The sequence below is a fragment of the Oncorhynchus mykiss genome, chromosome 8 (assembly GCF_057628025.1).
Source record: "Oncorhynchus mykiss isolate SJ-2025 chromosome 8, ASM5762802v1, whole genome shotgun sequence".
In the NCBI taxonomy this organism is placed as follows: domain Eukaryota; kingdom Metazoa; phylum Chordata; class Actinopteri; order Salmoniformes; family Salmonidae; genus Oncorhynchus; species Oncorhynchus mykiss.
In genome coordinates this window covers 35,972,889-35,994,755 of record NC_143029.1, presented here as the reverse complement: position 1 = coordinate 35,994,755, position 21,867 = coordinate 35,972,889, and the positions used below count along the sequence as shown (strand labels likewise).

The 21,867-nt window shown below is 42.5% G+C and overlaps 2 protein-coding genes across 3 annotated transcripts; both read right to left on the bottom strand.

The window, feature by feature from the left end:
• Nucleotides 1-2,832: 2,832 nt before the first annotated feature.
• On the bottom strand, nucleotides 2,833-6,382 carry cipcb (CLOCK interacting pacemaker b). The gene is made up of 4 exons (XM_021612469.3): nucleotides 5,866-6,382; nucleotides 5,280-5,449; nucleotides 4,916-5,088; nucleotides 2,833-4,479 (listed from the first exon to the last, which is right to left on the bottom strand). The coding sequence occupies exons 2-4, from the start codon at nucleotides 5,371-5,373 to the stop codon at nucleotides 3,556-3,558; spliced, it is 1,191 nt and encodes a 396-aa protein (XP_021468144.2). The 5' UTR covers nucleotides 5,374-5,449; nucleotides 5,866-6,382; the 3' UTR covers nucleotides 2,833-3,555.
• A 194-nt stretch (nucleotides 6,383-6,576) lies between these two features.
• LOC110529858 (placenta growth factor) lies at nucleotides 6,577-20,043 on the bottom strand. Of its 2 annotated transcripts, none has more exons than XM_021612465.3 (7): nucleotides 19,565-20,043; nucleotides 9,693-9,726; nucleotides 9,366-9,562; nucleotides 9,115-9,194; nucleotides 8,812-8,838; nucleotides 8,588-8,653; nucleotides 6,577-8,052 (listed from the first exon to the last, which is right to left on the bottom strand). In XM_021612465.3, the coding sequence occupies exons 1-7, from the start codon at nucleotides 19,649-19,651 to the stop codon at nucleotides 8,031-8,033; spliced, it is 513 nt and encodes a 170-aa protein (XP_021468140.1). In that variant the 5' UTR covers nucleotides 19,652-20,043; the 3' UTR covers nucleotides 6,577-8,030. The 2 variants fall into 2 exon arrangements, with proteins under 2 accessions (XP_021468140.1, XP_090099442.1); XM_090243316.1 differs by lacking the exon at nucleotides 19,565-20,043 and adding an exon at nucleotides 18,489-18,841.
• Between the last annotated feature and the right edge of the window lie 1,824 nt (nucleotides 20,044-21,867).

Sequence of the window (21,867 nt, the reverse complement as noted above, 5' to 3'; positions counted from 1 at the left end):
ACAACATTTGCATTCACTCCACATTACTGGCCTGTATGACAAATTGAAAAGAAGGAAGCCTGTGTTAAAAATCCACTTCAAATCATCCATTCTGTTTGCAACAAGGACAATGAACAAGACTGCAAGACAACACAGCAAATAAATATACAAATAAACTTTTTGGCAGCATCATGTTATGGGTATGCTTGTCACCGACAGGGACTAGGGAGTTTGTCAGGATCAAAATAAATATTAAAGGAGCAAAGCTCAGGTAAAAAGTTAGAGGGAAACCCGCCGCAGTCTTCTGAAAACCAACGCTTGGGAGTTTTATTTTTTCCGCTGGACAATTAAACAAATGTTAATGTCGAAGAATGTCTTCTTCCTAATCTCTTTTTCTCCCCAATTTTGTGGTATTCAATTGGTAGTTACAGTCTTGTCTCATCGCTGCAACTCCTGTACGGAGTCGGGAGAGGCGAAGGTCGAGAGCCGTGCGTCCTCCGAAACACAACCCAACCAAGCCACACTGCTTCTTGACACAATGCCCACTTAACCCGGAAGCCAGTTGCACAAATGTGTCGGAGAAAACCCCATACAACTGGCTACCGTGTCAGCGTGCGGGCCGGGCGCAGGAGTCGCTAGTGCCAGATGGGACAAGGAAACCCCTGCCAGCCAAACCGTCCCCTAACCCGGACGATGCTGGGCCAATTGTGCGCCGCCCCATGGGTCTCCCGGTCATGGCCGGCTGGGACAGAGCCTGGACTCGAACCCAGAATCTCTAGTTGCACACAGCTAGCACTGCCCCCCAGAATGGCTTTCCAAGAGGTGTTGAATGTTCCTGAATGGTCCAGTCTCCTTCCTGTTTAAATTGGCTTGAAAACCAGAGACAATGCTTGAATATTGGTGTCCATCAATGATTCCCAACCAAATGTAGAGTATTTTGACAAAAACAATGGATATATATTGCACTCTGTTTTGTAAAGTTAAGAGGAAACTTATTCAAAATTATTCACAGCTGTAATGGCTGCCAAAGGTGCTTCCACCAAGTATTAACTCTGGGGTGTGAAGACATACGCAATCAAGACATCTTTGTTTTTCTATTTCTTATTCATTTGGAAAATGTTCTATACATTTTCTTTCAATATGAAAATGTGGAGTAGATCGGTAGGGAAAGAAAATTGATTTAATTTTAAGGCAGCAAAATGTGAAGACTGTGCAAAGGGTGTGTGGACTCACTAGAATAAAAGTAATGCACTAGAGTCACAGTAGTGCAGTTTATGGGGAATAGAGCGATTTCATAATGTAATGGAACCTCCCATCCAACCGGGCCTGGGGTAAGGCAGGCAGGTATTAGTATATAAATATATATACAGTGCCTTGCGAAAGTATTCGGCCCCCTTGAACTTTGTGACCTTTTGCCACATTTCAGGCTTCAAACAAAGATATAAAACTGTATTTTTTTGTGAAGAATCAACAAGTGGGACACAATCATGAAGTGGAACGACATTTATTGGATATTTCAAACTTTTTTAACAAATCTAAAACTGAAAAATTGGGCGTGCAAAATTATTCAGCCCCCTTAAGTTAATACTTTGTAGCGCCACCTTTTGCTGCGATTACAGCTGTAAGTCGCTTGGGGTATGTCTCTATCAGTTTTGCACATCGAGAGACTGACATTTTTTCCCATTCCTCCTTGCAAAACAGCTCGAGCTCAGTGAGGTTGGATGGAGAGCATTTGTGAACAGCAGTTTTCAGTTCTTTCCACAGATTCTCGATTGGATTCAGGTCTGGACTTTGACTTGGCCATTCTAACACCTGGATATGTTTATTTTTGAACCATTCCATTGTAGATTTTGCTTTATGTTTTGGATCATTGTCTTGTTGGAAGACAAATCTCTGTCCCAGTCTCAGGTCTTTTGCAGACTCCATCAGGTTTTCTTCCAGAATGGTCCTGTATTTGGCTCCATCCATCTTCCCATCAATTTTAACCATCTTCCCTGTCCCTGCTGAAGAAAAGCAGGTCCAAACCATGATGCTGCCACCACCATGTTTGACAGTGGGGATGGTGTGTTCAGCTGTGTTGCTTTTACGCCAAACATAACGTTTTGCATTGTTGCCAAAAAGTTCAACTTTGGTTTCATCTGACCAGAGCACCTTCTTCCACATGTTTGGTGTGTCTCCCAGGTGGCTTGTGGCAAACTTTAAACAACACTTTTCATGGATATCTTTAAGAAATGGCTTTCTTCTTGCCACTCTTCCATAAAGGCCAGATTTGTGCAATATACGACTGATTGTTGTCCTATGGACAGAGTCTCCCACCTCAGCTGTAGATCTCTGCAGTTCATCCAGAGTGATCATGGGCCTCTTGGCTGCATCTCTGATCAGTCTTCTCCTTGTATGAGCTGAAAGTTTAGAGGGACGGCCAGGTCTTGGTAGATTTGCAGTGGTCTGATACTCCTTCCATTTCAATATCATCGCTTGCACAGTGCTCCTTGGGATGTTTAAAGCTTGGGAAATCTTTTTGTATCCAAATCCGGCTTTAAACTTCTTCACAACAGTATCTCGGACCTGCCTGGTGTGTTCCTTGTTCTTCATGATGCTCTCTGCGCTTTTAACGGACCTCTGAGACTATCACAGTGCAGGTGCATTTATACAGAGACTTGATTACACACAGGTGGATTGTATTTATCATCATTAGTCATTTAGGTCAACATTGGATCATTCAGAGATCCTCACTGAACTTCTGGAGAGAGTTTGCTGCACTGAAAGTAAAGGGGCTGAATAATTTTGCACGCCCAATTTTTCAGTTTTTGATTTGTTAAAAAAGTTTGAAATATCCAATAAATGTCGTTCCACTTCATGATTGTGTCCCACTTGTTGTTGATTCTTCACACAAAAATACAGTTTTATATCTTTATGTTTGAAGCCTGAAATGTGGCAAAAGGTCGCAAAGTTCAAGGGGGCCGAATACTTTCGCAAGGCACTGTATAATCTGACCTACATACTAGCAGTAGTCTCTACTAGCAGTATACAGTGCCTTGCGAAAGTATTCGGCCCCCTTGAACTTTGCGACCTTTTGCCACATTTCAGGCTTCAAACATAAAGATATAAAACTGTATTTTTGTGTGAAGAATCAACAACAAGTGGGACACAAGTCTCTCGATGTGCAAAACTGATAGAGACATACCCCAAGCGACTTACAGCTGTAATCGCAGCAAAAGGTGTCGCTACAAAGTATTAACTTAAGGGGGCTGAATAATTTTGCACGCCCAATTTTTCAGTTTTTGATTTGTTAAAAAAGTTTGAAATATCCAATAAATGTTGTTCCACTTCATGATTGTGTCCCACTTGTTGTTGATTCTTCACAAAAAAATACAGTTTTATATCTTTATATTTGAAGCCTGAAATGTGGCAAAAGGTCGCAAAGTTCAAGGGGGCCGATTACTTTCGCAAGGCACTGTATGTCTGTGTGATAATTGTGGGCATAGTAATGCCAGTCTAGCTGCCTCAGCCTCCCCCACTTCAACTCAGTCTCTGCCCAGTCTAACAGATGAAACCCTGCTTTTACTTAGTTCAGATCTAATCTGTATCTGCCTTTAAGCTGCTCTGCTGCCCACTGCCCTTCTCTTCCTGGAGGCTGGTCTGCAGCTTGCTCCAGATGCTGGTATCTCCGGTCTGCAGGGCCTGCAGGAAGAGGTTGGTGTGCTCCTTGAGCCGGTCCAGGTCTACCTGGGTCCTGCGGTTCTGACGAATCAGGTCCTTGGTACTCAGGGTGATCTCCAGCAGGCCAGACTTGGACAGGATGTTGTACGTGTTGCAGAAACGCTTGCGCTTTATGTCATGGTCATCGCTATTGTGGTCGTGGTTGCTGTCATCGTGGCAGCTGTTGTCGTTGGTTGTGGCGATGGTGGGTTGTGGGAGGGAGAGGGTCTTGGTTTTCTCAGGGACCTCAGAGGTGAGGGTGTCTGAAGGCGTTACGGTTAAGGCAGGGGACGGGGCTGGGGAGAACTCTGATCTACTGACGAGAGAGGATCTTGCAGGGCTGCTGCAAGCACTGGAGTCTGTGAGGGAGGGGGTGAGCCTATGCTGGGAAGAGGGGGACAGGGAGCTAGAGGGAGGAGGGAGACTGGGGGTGTTGGAACCAGAAGAACCACAGCTAGAACCTCTAGACTGGTGCCTGTGCTGTTTGTTTCTGTGGTTGTGATGGTGTTCCCGGTGGCTAGAGGCAGAGGGGGATGAAGCGGGGAAATAACAAGAGCTTACTCCCCCGGAGGAACTCGAACTGTCTCCAGGGTGAGGGGCGATCTTCGGGTAGGACCTGAGGATGGGAAGATACTTCTTGGGGCGCCGGCGTTTGGAAGTGGCCTCCTTAGGGTTGGATGTGGTGCAGTGGGAGACCACAGGGGAGACAACGGGCTGGACGAAGTCCACCTGAGGCTGCTGGACCATCTCCACAGCTGGGCTGAACCCCCATGGCTTCTGAGAGGGAGGGTTGTTCCCAGGCTGGAGAGAGAGAGGACACAGACACAAAACAGAAAGATTAGCTCATGAACAATACTATAAGAGAGTACTAAAAGGCTCAAGACAGAGGACACAGTCAACCACAATACAGACTAGCCCATGAACAATACTATAAATATTATAGAAGGCTACATAGAAATCAGTCCCAATACACAGATTAATAATCCATGATTAGGATAAAAGAAGGTGGAAAATGCAAAGACAGAATGTTCTTACACCCTGGATTTTTTTATTTATTTTACCTTTATTTTACTAGGCAAGTCAGTTAAGAACAAATTCTTATTTTCAATGACGGATGATTTGAAAAAAATAAAATAATAATTAACCATCAAAGTAATAACAAATAAAATCAGACACTCTAATAAATCATGAATAGCTACAACTTCACTGATGGTTTAGTGTAACATTTCTAACATACCTGTTTTAGGAGGACATTTTTCATGATCATGGGGGACATGTTGGAGTAGGACCCCCCCAACACAGCTAGCTGTGAGGGATGAGACCCTGACCCGGATGGAGTGCGCTGGGCCTCTCTCTTGGACACAGTGCGAGATGAGTCCTCAGAATCTGTCAGGTCTATGGTGCTGGCATCTGTGGAGGGAAGGAGAAGATCGATTCAGTGTTTTCGGGACCAGAAAGATAAAGACAACTTCAATGATATGGTGGGGGAACACAGTTGGGAATCAACAAAGGGAAGTATAGTAGAAAACACCCTTCGAAGCTAAAGATGATGAAGATGGTAGTAAAGACATCAGAACGAAGGGACTCAGTGAGGGACTAACCTGAGAAGCCAGAGTCTCTCTCCGAGTCTGTTCTGGAGCTTCCAGACTTCCTGGTCCTAGATTGCCCTTCTGCTTTCCTCTTGGTACTACTCATCTAGTTTATTTTCAATGGTCTTGTCAGTCACTCAGACTACTACACCCACATCAGTGTAGTAGAATGGATAGGAAACCTGGGATGCACCCCCCCCCCCCCCCAAAAAAAAAAATCTGCATTATTATATGGTTCGTTACTACATATATATTGCAACTCCTTCCGTGTTGTAGGGGTGCAACACTGTTCTAGGGGTGAACTACGCTTTCTATTCTGTTAGAATCTAGACGTTTCTGTGTCCCTCCTGCTAGGATTATAGTTCAGTAGCTAGCTGCAGTTTTAGCATAACTGCTAGCTACTCCAATTTCTGGATTTTGAAGTTAGCTAACTAACGTTGGCTACTTGATTGTCATAAGACCACTAGCTAGCTATACCAACTACGTTAGCATGTCTGAATGCAACGTATCTAGTTACATCTTTCCTTTGGACGTATTAGCTAGCAACGATTACAATACAGAACAATGCATAGACATGATTGAAACGATACAAATGTACCCAACTTCGTGTCCTTGCTCAATCCTAACTTGTGGTCTATCGTCCGCTCACAGTCTCTCCGCCACAGTCTGTCGGTCTGGTGTGAGTGTGTAACGTTAGTCGGCAAGGTAGTACACATATACACGGGGCTAGGCTTCTGGTGCACTCCTGCCAGCTAGCGCACATGCAGCGAGGAATTCCAGGAGAATCCGATGTGATGCGATTTTCTTGATCGAGACGGTGCAGCAACACCACAGGGAGTGAGTGAGTAGCTAATGTTCCGAATGATCAACAATGTTCTCCCGGCAGTGAGAAAACGGATGGGACACGATCTTCTCGTCTAAAGTCTGTGTACCTCACCTATCCATATTTGGAAGTTTGTGGCTGTATCGTCGTGTTCTAAGCATGTTTTGTGCTGTCTAGCCCACCCACTACTATATTTCACCCGTATGCCATCTGACGAAATTGTGTTCAACAGTGAACTATGGGAGTTGTACCACAGATAGAACAATGACACATGTATTTCACCGGATGTATAAATGTGAAGCATCCGCTTGGCCTTTCCAAATACGGTAGTGAGAGGAAGCCCTCTGGCTGGCAGTGGGAGAAGATGGAACGAGATGGATTTTGGCCGACCTTTGCAAATGTTCTCATCGATTAAACATTTGATCCCAATACAGTTTTCTGTTTTCAAAACTAAAATCTGTTATGAACAGAGTGGACTAAGTTTAGTAGACTTTATTTAGCCTTTATTTAAAAAAAAAAAAAACAGTTTATGATACAAATTGCGTTGTTTAAAAGGAGTGCAAAGGAGAATTTACAAAGGAGGCGTCCCCTAACGGAAATATGCAGATATGTTCTAGAACGAGCCAATATCATTGTGCTCGGCTCTGGCCACATCCTTGCTTGTTCTTCCCACTATGTCCAATTTGTTCCCGTTTGAAACGACAGGCTGTGGTCTGTTTAGTTATAAACATCTTAGGTTGCACAGTACCGGCATTTCGGCCGTCACTAGTTACCACAGCTACAAAGGAAAAACCCCGCCCATTTCTACAATTTGTTAGAAATGTAACCATAAACCTAACCGCACTGCTAACCTTATGCCTAACCCTAACCTTAGGACTAACCCTGACCATAAAGAAAATTTTTGTTTTCATTAATTTTCACGATATAGCTAATTTTGACTTTGTGTTTGTGGTAACGATTGGAAACCTGGCATTTCGCCTGTATGGGGAATCCGTGATGTGAGACCATAGTGTGCTGTTACATGACATATTCGTTTTCAAGGGGCGGCATCAGGACACACACACACAATCGAAACGACCCACCTGAAGAAAATCTTATATTTACTCCTTTTCAAGAGAGTCAGTCAGACACATCATGACACTCAGTAAATGAACACAGCACACTCCCAAGACAAAGATGTAATTCTAACATGAACAACTCAAAATGTAATTCCCAGATGCCGTTTCTGATACAGTGATCGCTATAAACTTATTTACATTTGAATATATTTCATTTTCATATATAATACAGCGGAATCCATGTGGATTTGTTATTCTTCTCTGTCTGATGAAAGTTAAGAGATATAAACATTACAGGTCTCGATATAACCTACAGTATGTTCATCCCTCCCTTTGATCATGCACTTCAGTTCAGACCATTCTCTACTGCAATGCGATCAACAAGGGGAGAGGTATACTGTGAAGGTGTCCGTTCTCTCCCGAGTTCAGTCCACACCCATTCTGCATCTGTTTTAGCCTTCTTTGTTGTTGTTCCATACTCGATTGAAGCTAAATCCATTTATTGGCCTACTGCTTTTCAAGAACACTGCCTGTAAGGTGCGGCTTAATCCCTTTGTCCCTTGGCGATTGCTTATCTCCTGTCCTGCCACCCCTCTGTCCACGAGGTGGAGCTACTGTATCTGCTATTACAGTGGGAAATCATCCGCGTAAAAGTATTCTCAAGGCTGATATTGGGTATCCAGTATCAGAAAACTAAAGTTGTTATTACTCTGGTATAAATTGCAGTTTGGGGTTAGTGTATTTTCATGGACAATGAGTTGAGGCATTTGTGTATCTGGGGGGTAAACAAGTAGGTGTGTGGCTTCCCCCTATGCTGTCTTCATTCCACAGCTGAGTGGTGATTGGACAGCGGACTGGAAGGACGGGGATCCAAGTATCCTACTAACTGTGTGGATGCTGACACCTGCAAAGAAACAGGTAGAGTAAATGCTCCATCTGATGCTATGCTCACACTGTCAAAAGCACTTCTCTGTTCCTCTTCTCTTTTCCTCTTTTCTCTCTCTCTCTTCTCTTTTTCTCTGTCCGACTCTCTCAATTCAAGGTTGCTTTATTGGCATGAAGTTCAGGCAGTATGTATGGCCAAAGCATACAAAACATTTACAATACAAGACGTACATTACAGATGACGTACATTACAACAACAACAACAAACAAAAAACAAAAACAAAAAAAAAATATATATATATATATATATATATATATGAATGGGAGTGTGTGTTGTCTTCGACAGTGGGAGGTCTGGGTCGCTGCGTAGTTCAGCTCTGACTCTCGAACCCACCACCGCGGCGTGAGTGTCAGTATCATGGGTAGGCAATTAAGTTTATCTCTCTCTGTCCTCTCTCTCTTCTTTCTCCCTGTCTCTCTCTGGTGTGTATATCTCTCTGTGTGTGTGTGTAAGACTTCCCATCACCAGCTGAGGGCAGTCTAGTGACACTTACTTGCCACAGTCTTTGGATCTTTTTCTGTGCTTCCTCCTCCTGGGATGGATCCTGACTCTGGGACTGCTGAAAAGGAGAGAAAGGAGTGGGGCTTGAGTTAACAAATCTACAGAAACAAACACGTAATTCCTATGTGATTACCATTTCACTATTACTGTACTGTAAAATAAAGTGCTACCCAATATCAGACCTGTGACCATAGAAGCAATCATTCATTTACTCACCTCTCATTCAAATGCATCTTCCTGTGTCTAAAAACAAGAGGACCTGTGTTATGAGTCTCATCAAGGTCATTCATATTCATTAGTGCGCGCAATAGCAAAACATTTGGCAACGGAAAATGAAAACAAGCATTTCTTATTCAATATGGTCAGGGTAGTCCCTTCCCGTTTTGGCCTGATTGCTTCATTTTCGTTCCCAGGGAATTACAACCCAGTTTTTAAGAGAATGTGCCAGGGTGAAAGGGCTGTTCATATTATGAATTACTTAGATAGCATTACATGCCAGATGATATTAGGCTTTATTACCTGCACTCACAGGTCTGATGCTCCACAAACGTCAGCTCCACGTACTGCCCTGTCCTCTCAGTCGGAGTTATCCTCATCAACTGACACACATACAAACACACAGAGGAAAACACAAACACATGCATTGAGGTGTCCATGCGCTCAAAGATGTGGACTGACATTGGGTGTTTTACCGGAACATATATCTCTTTAAGGTTGGAAGAGGGTAGCCCAAGGCAATGTGTGGCCTCCTGACACAAAGTGACCCCCACCTGCATGGTGACGTTACGTGTGAGGGTGGGGTGACACTCCAGGTTCTCGTCTCCACAGCAACCAGCGCATCGCCACAGGGGCACGCAGGCAGGGCTAAAAATATATTCCACCCCTCCAGGGTACTCCTGCTCCACCTCCACCAATCGCTCCATCGAACGACACAAACTCCGCCCCAAAACCTCCCGGAACAGCATCACTGCAACAAGAGTTGACCAATGAACTATCACTCAGACCCAGGTTGATTGACAGCGGACCAATGTCTTCACTGTCTCTAAGAAATATTAATAAGACAGTTACTTAACTTAAGGAACAAGAGAGGCACTTACCTCTAGAGTGTGGTTCCACTGGGGAGTGAGAAGTCTGGAATAAAAAGAAGGGGGAAAAATGCTATGTTTTATTTCAGATAGAAGGAAATTATCACAGGTAGACATCACTGTGAACAACATAGCCAATACATAGCGACAGTTGACGCCCACTCAGTCAGTCACAGAAACTTTGACTCTGAACATATTTGTTGGGCAGCTGATGAGCGTACTCTTGTGGTAGAAAGAGAATGCTACAGCTGTGAGCAAGCAAGAGTTCTGTTACAGCCTATTTTCAGCTCAACCAAGGCAGAGGGGTCAGACATAATAATCTTACAGGGCCTCAGACTCCAGACCATAGACTTATATCCAGACTAAAGCAGTGCAGTGGGATACTGTAGGATACCAGGATCATCTCCAGTGAGAGAGAGAGAGAGAGAGATCTTTCTCCTCAGGACCAAAGATTTTCTCTCCTTATTTTCACTTACTGATTTCACCCACTCTGGGGCTTTTTGAGTTCCAATGAGAGTTGACAGTTCCGGTGAAGCCATGGTTTGGATAAACCCACAGTTCCAATGCAGAATGATACCCCATGCTGTTTTAATAAACTGTTACATTATGTTAATCACCAAGCTGTTTTGTGAACTTGAAGCCATGGAAAGGATAGTCTTGCTGACACAAGCTCACGTTGCTTGCGTCAGCCGGGGTTTCAACAGACCTTTGGCCATGCAATGAGAATGTCTGTCTATAGGAGACACGTTTTCCTCGATGTTACAGTGCTGCTGAGCAGCAACAAGGAGCAGTGATGTGGCAAAACTGCAGCCATCCATCTCTGTCGCCATAGTGACGCCGCATAACCAACCATAGCCAACGATACATGACCATTAGTCTCTTCCCACTGACCACTAAAGCACAAGTACAAAAAGGCATCCCAGGATGTCTCTACTGTAAGTCTTTGTTTGGACACAGTGAGAGACATGTCTCCGGTCAGGAACTATGAACACAAACAAACACAAATACAAGCCCAGACAGTGTACAGGCAGCTCACAGAGACAATGGGAGAGACACAGTTTTGGAGTTCTCACAGTAGTCTGCTAGCCATCCTTGACCTCACGTGGTCTCTCTTTCCCTCTCTCTCCTCCTCCTCACTCAATTTCTTCCTGTCCTTTCTCTCTCGCTCTTTTCTCATCTCTCTCTCTCTCTCTCTCTCTCTCTCATAAGTTGTATTTTATAAATGTCAGTTTGTATCTCTGGATCCAGTGGTCCCATCTGGGCTGGTTTCAATGGCTCTAATAAATCTCACCATTAGCTCCTTTTTAACTGACCTCCATTACATGTATCCTGTTGACACTAAGAGTTAGTTTCTCTCTACAGGTTTCAGCTGGTTATTTTATCACACACAACCCCCCGAAGTGAGACGGAGGCGGTGTTCAGGTTTTGTAGTGATTTCGGTAGAAGAGTGGAAAGTCCCGGGCCCGGTTTACGAGTGATGTAACATGCGTTTCCCAAAACACCATGCTGAGAGAACGGTCTCTAAGTGTGACAGAGAGGGAGAACTGCTCTCAGCTTTCTCCATTACAATCTAAATTCAAAATAAATTGCGCACCATAGAATGAACTCAGAATCATTTTTACGACCACAAATAACTATAACTGTAGTGACCCTGTGCTTATAAACGTGGATTTCGACTTTGCCACTTCAGCATGCTTTTGTGGCACAGTCGATGCCACGTAAGGGCTACGGGCCAGAGGTTTAAGGGTTTGCCAACCACCACTAACGAGCTCACTCTCCCTGCCTGTTTCGTGACAATGCGATCAGAGCCGGATGCAGACGATGATTAGTTAGGGGGAAATCAGATTTTTAACATTTCGATGCCATATTTACAATTGTATAAAATATAACCAATAAAAATATAACCAATAAACAGAGCATACTGACTTTGGGCTCTTCAATATCACGTTTTGCGTTTTCAACACCACAAAAAGTAGACTTTGTCAATCTCGACAAACAGAAAATACATCCCTCCCTACATGGTTTAGTAACAGATGTCTCTTCCCATTCATCAAATGGCTGCTGCACAGTTTGGATTGATTTAATTATTGATTTTATATGTGTCATACATATACTGAACAAAAATTTAAATGCAACATGTAAAGTGTTGGTCCCATTTTTCAAGAGCTGAAATAAAAGATCCCAGAAATGTTCCATACGCACAAACATATTATTTCTCTCAAATGTTTTGCACAAATGTGCTTACATCCCTGTTAGGGAGCATTTCTCCTTTACCAAGATAATCCATCCACCTGACAGGTGTGGCATATCAAGAAGCTGATAAACAGCATGATCCTTAGACAGGGGACAGTAAAAGGCCACTCTAAATTGTGCAGTTTTGTCACACAACATAATGCCATAATGGCATGCTGACTGCAGGAATGTCCAACAGAGCTGTTTCCAGATAATTTCATGTTCATTTTTCTACCATAAGCCGCCTCCAACAAGGTTTTTATAGAATTTGGCAGTACATCCAACCGGCTGCACAACCACATAGTATGTGTAATCACGCCTGCCCAGAACCTCCACATCCAGCTTCTTCACCTGCAGGATCGTCTGTGGAGGGGGGATGCTGAGGAGTATTTCTGTCTGTAATAAATTCCTTTTGTGGGGGAAAAACTCATTCAGGTTGGCTGGACCTGGCTCCCAAATGAGTGGGCCTTTGCCCACCCATGGCTGCGCCCCTGCCTAGACATGTGAAATTAATTTATTTAAATTGACTGATTTCCTTATATGAACTGTAAAATCTTTGAAATTGTTGCATGTTGCCTTAACAGTGTCTCCTGACCCCTCCTGTCTCAGCCTCCAGTATTTATGCTGCAGCTGTTTATGTGTCGGAGGCTAGGGTCAGTCTGTTATATCTGGATTATTTCTCCTGTCTTATCTGGTGTCCTGTGTGAATTTAAGTATGCTCTCTCTAATTCTCTCTTTCTTTCTTTCTTTCTTTCTCTCTCTCTCTCTCTCTCTCTCTCTCTCGGAGGACCTGAGCCCTAGGACCATGCCTCAGGACTGGTCCTGGCATGATGACTCTTTGCTGTCCCCAGTCCACCTGGCCGTGCTGCTGCTCCAGTTTCAACTGTTCTGCCTGCGGCTATGGAACCCTGACCTGTTCACTGGACGTGCTACCTGTCCCAGATCTGCTGTTTTCAACTCTCTAGAGACAGCAGGAGCGATAGAGATACTCTGAATGATCGGCTATGAAAAGACAACTGACATTTACTCCTGAGGTGCTGACCTGTTGCACCCTCGACAACCACTGTGATTATTATTATTTGACCATGCTGGTCATCTATGAACATTTGAACATCTTGGCCATGTTCTGTTATAATCCCCACCCGGCACAGCCAGAAGAGGACTGGCCACCCCTCATAGCCTGGTTCCTCTCTAGGTTTCTTCCTAGGTTTTGGCCTTTCTAGGGAGTTTTTCCTAGCCACCGTGCTTCTACACCTGCATTGCTTGATGTTTGGGGTTTTAGCTGGGTTTCTGTACAGCACTTTGTGACATCAGCTGATGTAAGAAGGGCTTTATAAATAAATTGGATTGATTGACCAGCTGGTGGGTAGTTTGAGTATTTAAAAAAAAATAGGCTATAAAATAAAATACAACTGAAACAAAAACTTTTTGGGGGGGGGGGGGGGGGGGTGAACCCAATATACTTTAAAATGAAACTGTGTAGAAATGATAATGGACTTTTATTCTTGACAGTCCAGCTCGCTAATAATCACTAGACAGTCAGGGATAATCTAAAATGGAAAAAACTCTGGATAGACTAAATAATTTTGCACATTTTGACTGCAAGGAAATACAACCAATTTTCAGCGCAGCCCTCCGGACCTCGACCAAATGTGAACCACAGGAAAAATAGGTTTGACACCCCTGCTTTAGGATGTCTATAGCCAGGTTTCCATTAAAATTGCGACAGATTTTCATGCGAATATTCTAAAATCTGCATAAAAACACTATGCACATTTTCCCCTCAGAGTTGTGTTTCCATCAAATTGACTTGTTGCGGATAAAAGTCTGTGCGTAAATACGTAGTGTACAAAAAAAAACAATACTTTTAAGGTTCATTTCCATGCACCAAATAAAAAATACAAGTTCAATGGTTTTGTCACTAAACATGTTGCATATGTGCCCACTCTGGTATTGGCACGTGTGCTCTAGCCAACAGCTTGCAGATACAGTGCAGGTTTAGTTTACTACATCATCAGATTAGTATGGTCAAAGGTGTGATATTATTTTTTATTTGTCAAATAGCATCCAAGCCTTGATCATCTGGTCACCAGAATAAGACCCTCAATATTTATTGAAAGGAGCATGACGCTCATCACCTTGCACTTTCACCACCCCGTGAAGTTCATCGTAATGTATTTCATCTGTAGCCTAATAAAATGCATGGTTTCCAAAGTGGGAGGAACACTCACCATGTCATCACGCGTGACTCCAAGTTTAATTCAATAGGTTGGTTGTGATTAGAGGTCGACCGATTATGATTTTTCAACGACCAAAAAAGCCGATACCGATTAATTTGACTATTTTTTAAAATGTTTTATTTGTAATAATGACAATTACAACAATACTGAACTAACACTTATTTTAACTTAATATAAAACATCAATAAAATCAATTTAGCCTCAAATAAATAATGAAACATGTTCAATTTGGTTTAAATAATGCAAAAACAAAGTGTTGGAGAACAACGTAATATGTGCCATGTAAAATATGTGCCATGTAAAAAAGCTAACGTTTAAGTTCCTTGTTCAGAACATGAGAACATATGAAAGTTGGTGGTCCCTTTTAACATGAGACTTCAATATTCCAAGGTAAGAGGTTTTAGCTTGTAGTTAATATAGTATTTATAGGACTATTTTTTTCTATACCATTTGTATTTCATATACCTTTGACTATTGGATGTTCTTATAGGCACTATAATATTACCAGTGTAACAGTATAGCTTCCGTCCCCTCCTCGCCCCTACCTGGGCTCGAACCAGGAACACATAGACAACAGCCACACTCGAAGCATCGTTACCCATCGCTCCACAAAAGCCGCGGCCCTTGCAGCGCAAGGGGAATAACTACTCCAAATCTAAAAGCGAGTGACGTTTGAAACAGTATTAGCGCACACCCAGCTAACTAGCTAGCCATTTCACATTGGTTACACCAGCCATTAGGCTGATAGGCTTGAAGTCATAAACAGCGCTGTGCTTGTGAAGAGCTGCTGGCAAAATGCACAAAAGTGCTGTTTGAATGAATGATTACGGGCCTGCTGCTGCTCAGTCAGACTGCTCTATCAAATCAGACTTAATTATAACATAATAACACACAGAAATACGAGCCTTTGGTCATTAATATGATCGAATCCGGAAACTATCATTTCGAAAACAAAACGTTTATTATTTCAGTGAAATATGGAAGCGTTCTGTATTTTATCTAACGGGTGGCATCCCTAAATCTAAATATTCTTGTTACATTGCACAACCTTCAATGTATGTCATAATTACGTAAAAGTCTGGCAAATTAGTTCGCAATGAGCCAGGCAGCCCAAACTGTTGCATATACCCTGACTCTGCGTGCAATGAACGCAAGAGAAATGACACAATTTCACCTGGTTAATATTGCCTGCTAAACTGGATTAGTAGTTATACAGTGCCTTGCGAAAGTATTCGGCCCCCTTGAACTTTGCGACCTTTTGCCACATTTCAGGCTTCAAACATAAAGATATAAAACTGTATTTTTTTGTGAAGAATCAACAACAAGTGGGACACAATCATGAAGTGGAACGACATTTATTGGATATTTCAAACTTTTTTAACAAATCAAAAACTGAAAAATTGGGCGTGCAAAATTATTCAGCCCCTTTACTTTCAGTGCAGCAAACTCTCTCCAGAAGTTCAGTGAGGATCTCTGAATAATCCAATGTTGACCTAAATGACTACTGATGATAAATACAATCCACCTGTGTGTAATCAAGTCTCCGTATAAATGCACCTGCACTGTGATAGTCTCAGAGGTCCGTTAAAAGTGCAGAGAGCATCATGAAGAACAAGGAACACACCAGGCAGGTCCGAGATACTGTTGTGAAGAAGTTTAAAGCCGGATTTGGATACAAAAAGATTTCCCAAGCTTTAAACATCCCAAGGAGCACTGTGCAAGTGATGATATTGAAATGGAAGGAGTATCAGACCACTGCAAATCTACCAAGACCTGGCCGTCCCTCTAAACTTTCAGCTCATACAAGGAGAAGACTGATCAGAGATGCAGCCAAGAGGCCCATGATCACTCTGGATGAACTGCAGAGATCTACAGCTGAGGTGGGAGACTCTGTCCATAGGACAACAATCACTGGCCTTTATGGAAGAGTGGCAAGAAGAAAGCCATTTCTTAAAGATATCCATAAAAAGTGTCGTTTAAAGTTTGCCACAAGCCACTTGGGAGACACACCAAACATGTGGAAGAAGGTGCTCTGGTCAGATGAAACCAAAATTGAACTTTTTGGCAACAATGCAAAACGTTATGTTTGGCGTAAAAGCAACACAGCTGAACACACCATCCCCACTGTCAAACATGGTGGTGGCAGCATCATGGTTTGGGCCTGCTTTTCTTCAGCAGGGACAGGGAAGATGGTTAAAATTGATGGGAAGATGGATGGAGCCAAATACAGGACCATTCTGGAAGAAAACCTGATGGAGTCTGCAAAAGACCTGAGACTGGGACGGAGATTTGGCTTCCAACAAGACAATGATCCAAAACATAAAGCAAAATCTACAATGGAATGGTTCAAAAATAAACATATCCAGGTGTTAGAATGGCCAAGTCAAAGTCCAGACCTGAATCCAATCGAGAATCTGTGGAAAGAACTGAAAACTGCTGTTCACAAATGCTCTCCATCCAACCTCACTGAGCTTGAGCTGTTTTGCAAGGAGGAATGGGAAAAATGTTCAGTCTCTCGATGTGCAAAACTGATAGAGACAAAACCCAAGCGTCTTACAGCTGTAATCGCAGCAAAAGGTGGCGCTACAAAGTATTAACTAAAGGGGGCTGAATCATTTTGCACGCCCAATTTCAGTTTTTGATTTGTTAAAAAAGTTTGAAATATCCAATAAATGTTTTTCCACTTCATGATTGTGTCCCACTTGTTGTTGATTCTTCACAAAAAAATACAGTTTTATATATTTATGTTTGAAGCCTGAAATGTGGCAAAAGGTCGCAAAGTTCAAGGGGGCCGAATACTTTCGCAAGGCACTGTATCTAGTGATTATGATTTATTGTTTTTTATAAGTTTAATGCTAGCTAGCAATTTACCTTGGCTTCTACTACATTCGCGTAACAGGCAGGCTACTCGTGGAGTGCAATGGTTAGAGCGTTGGACTAGTTAACTGTGCGGTTGCAAGATTGGAACCCCTGAGCTGACAAGGTGAAAATCTGTCGTTCTGCCCCTGAACAGGCAGTTATTGAAAATTGAAAATAAGAATGTGTTCTTAACTGACTTGCCTAGTTAAATAAAAGGTATAAAAATATATTTAAAAAATATATATATTAAAAAAAAATCGGAAATCGGCGCCCAAAAATCGGCCATTCCAATTAATCGACAACCTCTAGTTGTGATATCGATATGTTCGCATAAAGGCGTTCTCCAAACGCCATTTCTCGCATAACAGCATTTATCGACGCAAAAAGATCCCACCATGTCTAGCGATCAAATTATATGTTGGCATTCATATAATTGTAATTGTTTCCATCACAGCTGTCATGATTATTTTATATGGTACGACTTTACTCGCATCAAAACTGGATGTCAAGCCATTTTGAGGATGCTGGAATTATGTTTTGGATGAATGTGCGCATGTCTACAGGGTACATTTGATGTAGCCTAAGCAAACTAAAACATTGTGACTGGTTGCGTTTAAAAAAGTGAAATGATAAATAGTTAGGCTATAATGAAGCGTTAGGTTCTAGGTGCTTGAGGTATAGCTGCTCGGAATGGAGAGGAGGCAGAGGGGGCTTGAAGCTTTCCTGAATAACTGGGCCTGTCAGAAGCATATGTGGCCACGTTATTATAGGACGACTTGGGAGAATGATGATCTGCAACAGACAGCGTATCTCAGTAAAAAATACAGCCAGGCTGGCCAGCTATTGTGCCTTTCTAGATCGTATAAACTGTTGAGAGTAGACCCACCCACTGATCCAAATGGAATGAAACAATCAAATCACAGGGCTATTGCGCTTATTTTCAAAATACATTTTCACTGCAGCCTAGAGTAGAATTGTGTACTCACTTGAAAACAATAATGCAATTATTCATTGCATTGTGGGGTTGTAGGCTGCTAGGATAATTGTATTGTCCCGAAACAAGATCAGTGGGGTACATTGGTACAGTGGTACAGTTCCTCGCTTGAGCAGTAGTGTGACAATGACACTGCACACCCTGCTGAGTGCATCGCAATAATGTGGGTTCAACATTTCCTCTCTTTTATCTGTACTGATCTGAAAACACTGGTCAGCTGAAAGTATCACCAGTCCTGCTGTTCCACAAGGAGAGGAGGAGAGGATGCCACTTTTGATTGTTGAGATACATCCCAAGTCTCAATAAGGGTCAGGCGTTGCTACAGGAAAAGGAAGCACCTGCGTAATGAGACGCTTACCATTAGGTCCCTGAGGACCAACCCATGTCCCTCCATCTCTCCCTGCCTGCAACACCACAGTGCTTTCATTGTGTATGAAAGTTATACTTTACATGTAATAAAGAACACATTTTATGTATTTTTACCCTCTTACTTAGGACGTCCTCCTATTCCACCGTGTGATCGACGGGTCTCTATCTCTCCTCTGATCCCAGCTCCCTCCACCGACAATGTCATGATTTGCTTTCACTATCGATCCCCAACACACTCATTGTGTCTTACATTCCCAGATGCACCATTAACTCATCATTACTGCATTATTTGGTGCGCCCTGTCCACAAAGTTATTGCACCAAATTGTGAGCTGTTCTCGCTTTCAGACTGTAGCGTTTAGAAATGTAAATATCATCCATCTTTTTGTTGTTGTTGACATATCTGCTCCGTCCCAGGTGGGCTAGCCAGCAGCTGCAGATGAGATGTCTGTTTCTGTGACTTCTGCTGCTGTAAATATCTGCTCGCATGACTAATTAGCAACACGCTGTCACGATAAACAGCACAAAGCGTCCCTGTATAAACTATTTCGTCGGTATAAACTTGAAACTACATTTCCCAGAAAACCTCAACAGCCCAATGCAGGTGGTCGCCACTCAGTGTCTGTTGAATGTGTTGCTAGTGCGTTTGTAGACTCACTACTGTTATACCCTGAGAATTATCCATTATTTACCTTGATGCCACTTCAGTGTTAGGGGGTCAATATACGCTAGGAGAGGATTCATTATATTTCACTATCTCCCTAATGTTGTAAAAGTGAGTTACAGTACTAGAAAATAATAGCTCTAAATGTGACTCTAATGACTTTTTCACGTGAAGTCGTAATGAGAGTCACATTTTGGGGCCAGAGAAGAAATTGGAGATACAGACATGTGAAGCAGTTACGAACTCACCTTTTACAGAGAGTCCAGTTTGGAACATTGCATACAATAAAGTACAACATTAATAAGGTGTTACTTGCCATATCTGAAAACTAATAGGAATATATATATAGTCTATCATTATTTGTTTCTGAGTACAGAGGTTTTCAAGGAGGCTGAACCATTGTCTATCAAGAACTAAAGCCGAATGATATCACCACAACATGACAAAATCTATTGACCATTTACACAACACATGTTCGCTATTGTCCCTTGATAGTGACAGGCTATAAAACAGGCATACTACTTTACCTGAGTAGGTGCCAAGTGGAACATAAGAGTTGCCAAAATCTGCGAGACGCCGACGAGAACGTGCATCTTGAAGGAAAAAGTGTTCATTTTTTTTGCAGACAAATTTTTACAAAACAATTTCACTGAATCTGAGTAGCTGTCGGCATTGACAGTCTTGAGTCAAGGTAAAGAGATGCGCGTATTATCGACCACTGTAGAAATGACGCGATTGAGAACAGATTGAGCGAACCTTGGATGACTATCGCTGTCCGTGAAGAGCAGTCAGAGTAGGACTGACTTTTTGTGAAATACTATAATGCAGCGCTTGGACATAGCCTAATCTGAAGGTGATTAGTGAAATTCAATTAGGTTACTTTTACTAAGGTGCTTATCAAAGCGTTCCAGTGTCCCATAATGTTATGTCTTGCCCCAGCCCCCCCCCCCCCCCCCCCTCTCCCCTCTCTCACACGAACACTTTCTCCCCACTTACAGTACCAGTCAAAAGTTTGGACACACCTACTCATTACAGGTTTTTATTTTATTTTAAAAAACAACTATTTTCTACATTGTAGAACAATAGTGAAGACATCAAAACTATGAAATTACCCTTTTAGTCATGTAGTAACCAAAAAAGTGTTAAACAAATCAAAATCTATTATATATATTTATAAATATTTGATTCTTAAAAAAAATCCACCCTTTGCCTTGATGACAGCTTTGCACGCTCTTGGAAATGACTCATTCACTCCGAATCCCTTTGCATGAAGAATAATTAATACAGCAGATGTGTAATTATAAGTGATAGGGTATGATACTTAGTGATTTTTGATGAAGGAATGAACATGATAGTTCATTATTGAGACACGTGCAAGAGAGATATGACAGCATGCCAGTCCTCCCTCGCACTAAAGTCTGATTGTTTACCTTCAGCCTCTACAAATTCTCATCATCCATTTATTTTCCGAGATAATGAATGAATTACGATAATGAACCAGATATTTTGCTCTTTCAAGTGCTCAAAACACTTCATACGGAAGGAAAGCACGTCATCGATTTCCAATCTACGCAGTATTCTCAGAGCTCATTTTTACCACCCAAGTTCGAGTGAGTTGGTGCTTTTGACCCATCGCAGCGGCGAGTCTTTACAGTGGGTAAAGGGGAGTAGATTAGAACCCTCGTCTGCCAGTAGACACAAACACACCTTATCTGTCTAGACGTGTGATGGTGATGGTGCGTTTACACGACTGCAGGAATGAAGGAGGAGGATCCCTTTCGGACATTCTGCTCATATTTGGAGTGGTGCCATGATAACCTCATCATGTCTGGGGTAAGACCAGACAGGGACCACACTCTGAGGGGCCAGTGTACATACACAATTCACTGTGCATGTGCAACTCATAGGCCATGCTACTCACACCTAGAGGGAAAGATGACCTTCCATCTCTGTCCATGATAATGGTACAGCTCTGTTATTAGTTCAAAGAACAACTCTCACACCCGATGATGATGAATATAACTACTGGGCACAGGCGTCAGACGTCAGTTATTTTTTGCTTACATTCGGTTGAGTTGTCAACTAATGTGAGTTCAATGTGAAATCAACAAACAAATTCACCATCACATTGGATTTTGGTTAAAAGTTGGGTGAAAAAAAAAAAATTCCCTTATGTTGATCAGTTTTCCACATTGATTCAATGTCATCACATTGACATTTTTGCTTGAAATGATGTGGAGACAACATTGATTCAACCGGTTTTTGCCCAGTGGGCAGTAACTTGTAGTGGAACTGTGGAATCATCATACATTTCTGCTGTTAAAACCAGAGTGATAGACAACCAGATAAATAGGTTGTTTTGTTTTGAATGACGAGAGATAACCAGGATAGATGATCCCTCCATCTTACACATCTCACTTATCACATACTCTGGGGTGTTTGGTGTGTATACAAGAGTGGTAGACACTGTTATCCTTCTGAGTGATGTATACTGTATACAATGGTTTGACTCTTTCACCACAGCCCTATAATTCATTAAATTGGGAGAAATCCACAATATGAATGAAAGAACAGTATAGCAGTCAGTCGGTCAGCTTTTTACTCAGGGAGGGCCCTATAGCAGGGGTCAAAGTTAACAGCTGTGACTTTCTGTCCCTGGGAACTGAGTTGACGCCCAAGTCCCACTCCCAGCCCAGCCTGAGTGACTTGTGATTCCCCAGTCTCAGAGGAGGGAAACCGGGAAATGGAGACCAGGCTTGGTGGAGTTTCCCAGGATAGAGCAACAGCAGGTGGGACTAGCGTTGCAAAAGTCTGGGAACTTTCAATAAAC

What these genes read in the sequence shown, in the direction of transcription:
- cipcb (XM_021612469.3), bottom strand. Translation starts at nt 5,373, where the DNA reads ATGAGTAGTACCAAGAGGAAAGCAGAAGGGCAATCTAGGACCAGGAAG. An exon ending in GAGAGACTCTGGCTTCTCAG is followed by an intron (nt 5,089 to 5,279) that starts GTTAGTCCCTCA and finishes TTCCCTCCACAG; the next exon opens with ATGCCAGCACCATAGACCTG. An exon ending in AAAATGTCCTCCTAAAACAG is followed by an intron (nt 4,480 to 4,915) that starts GTATGTTAGAAA and finishes CTCTCTCTCCAG; the next exon opens with CCTGGGAACAACCCTCCCTC.
- LOC110529858 (XM_021612465.3), bottom strand. Translation starts at nt 19,651, where the DNA reads ATGAACACTTTTTCCTTCAAGATGCACGTTCTCGTCGGCGTCTCGCAG. An exon ending in AAGATGCATTTGAATGAGAG is followed by an intron (nt 8,654 to 8,811) that starts GTGAGTAAATGA and finishes TCTCCTTTTCAG; the next exon opens with CAGTCCCAGAGTCAGGATCC. An exon ending in AGATCCAAAGACTGTGGCAA is followed by an intron (nt 8,053 to 8,587) that starts GTAAGTGTCACT and finishes GTTTCTTTGCAG; the next exon opens with GTGTCAGCATCCACACAGTT.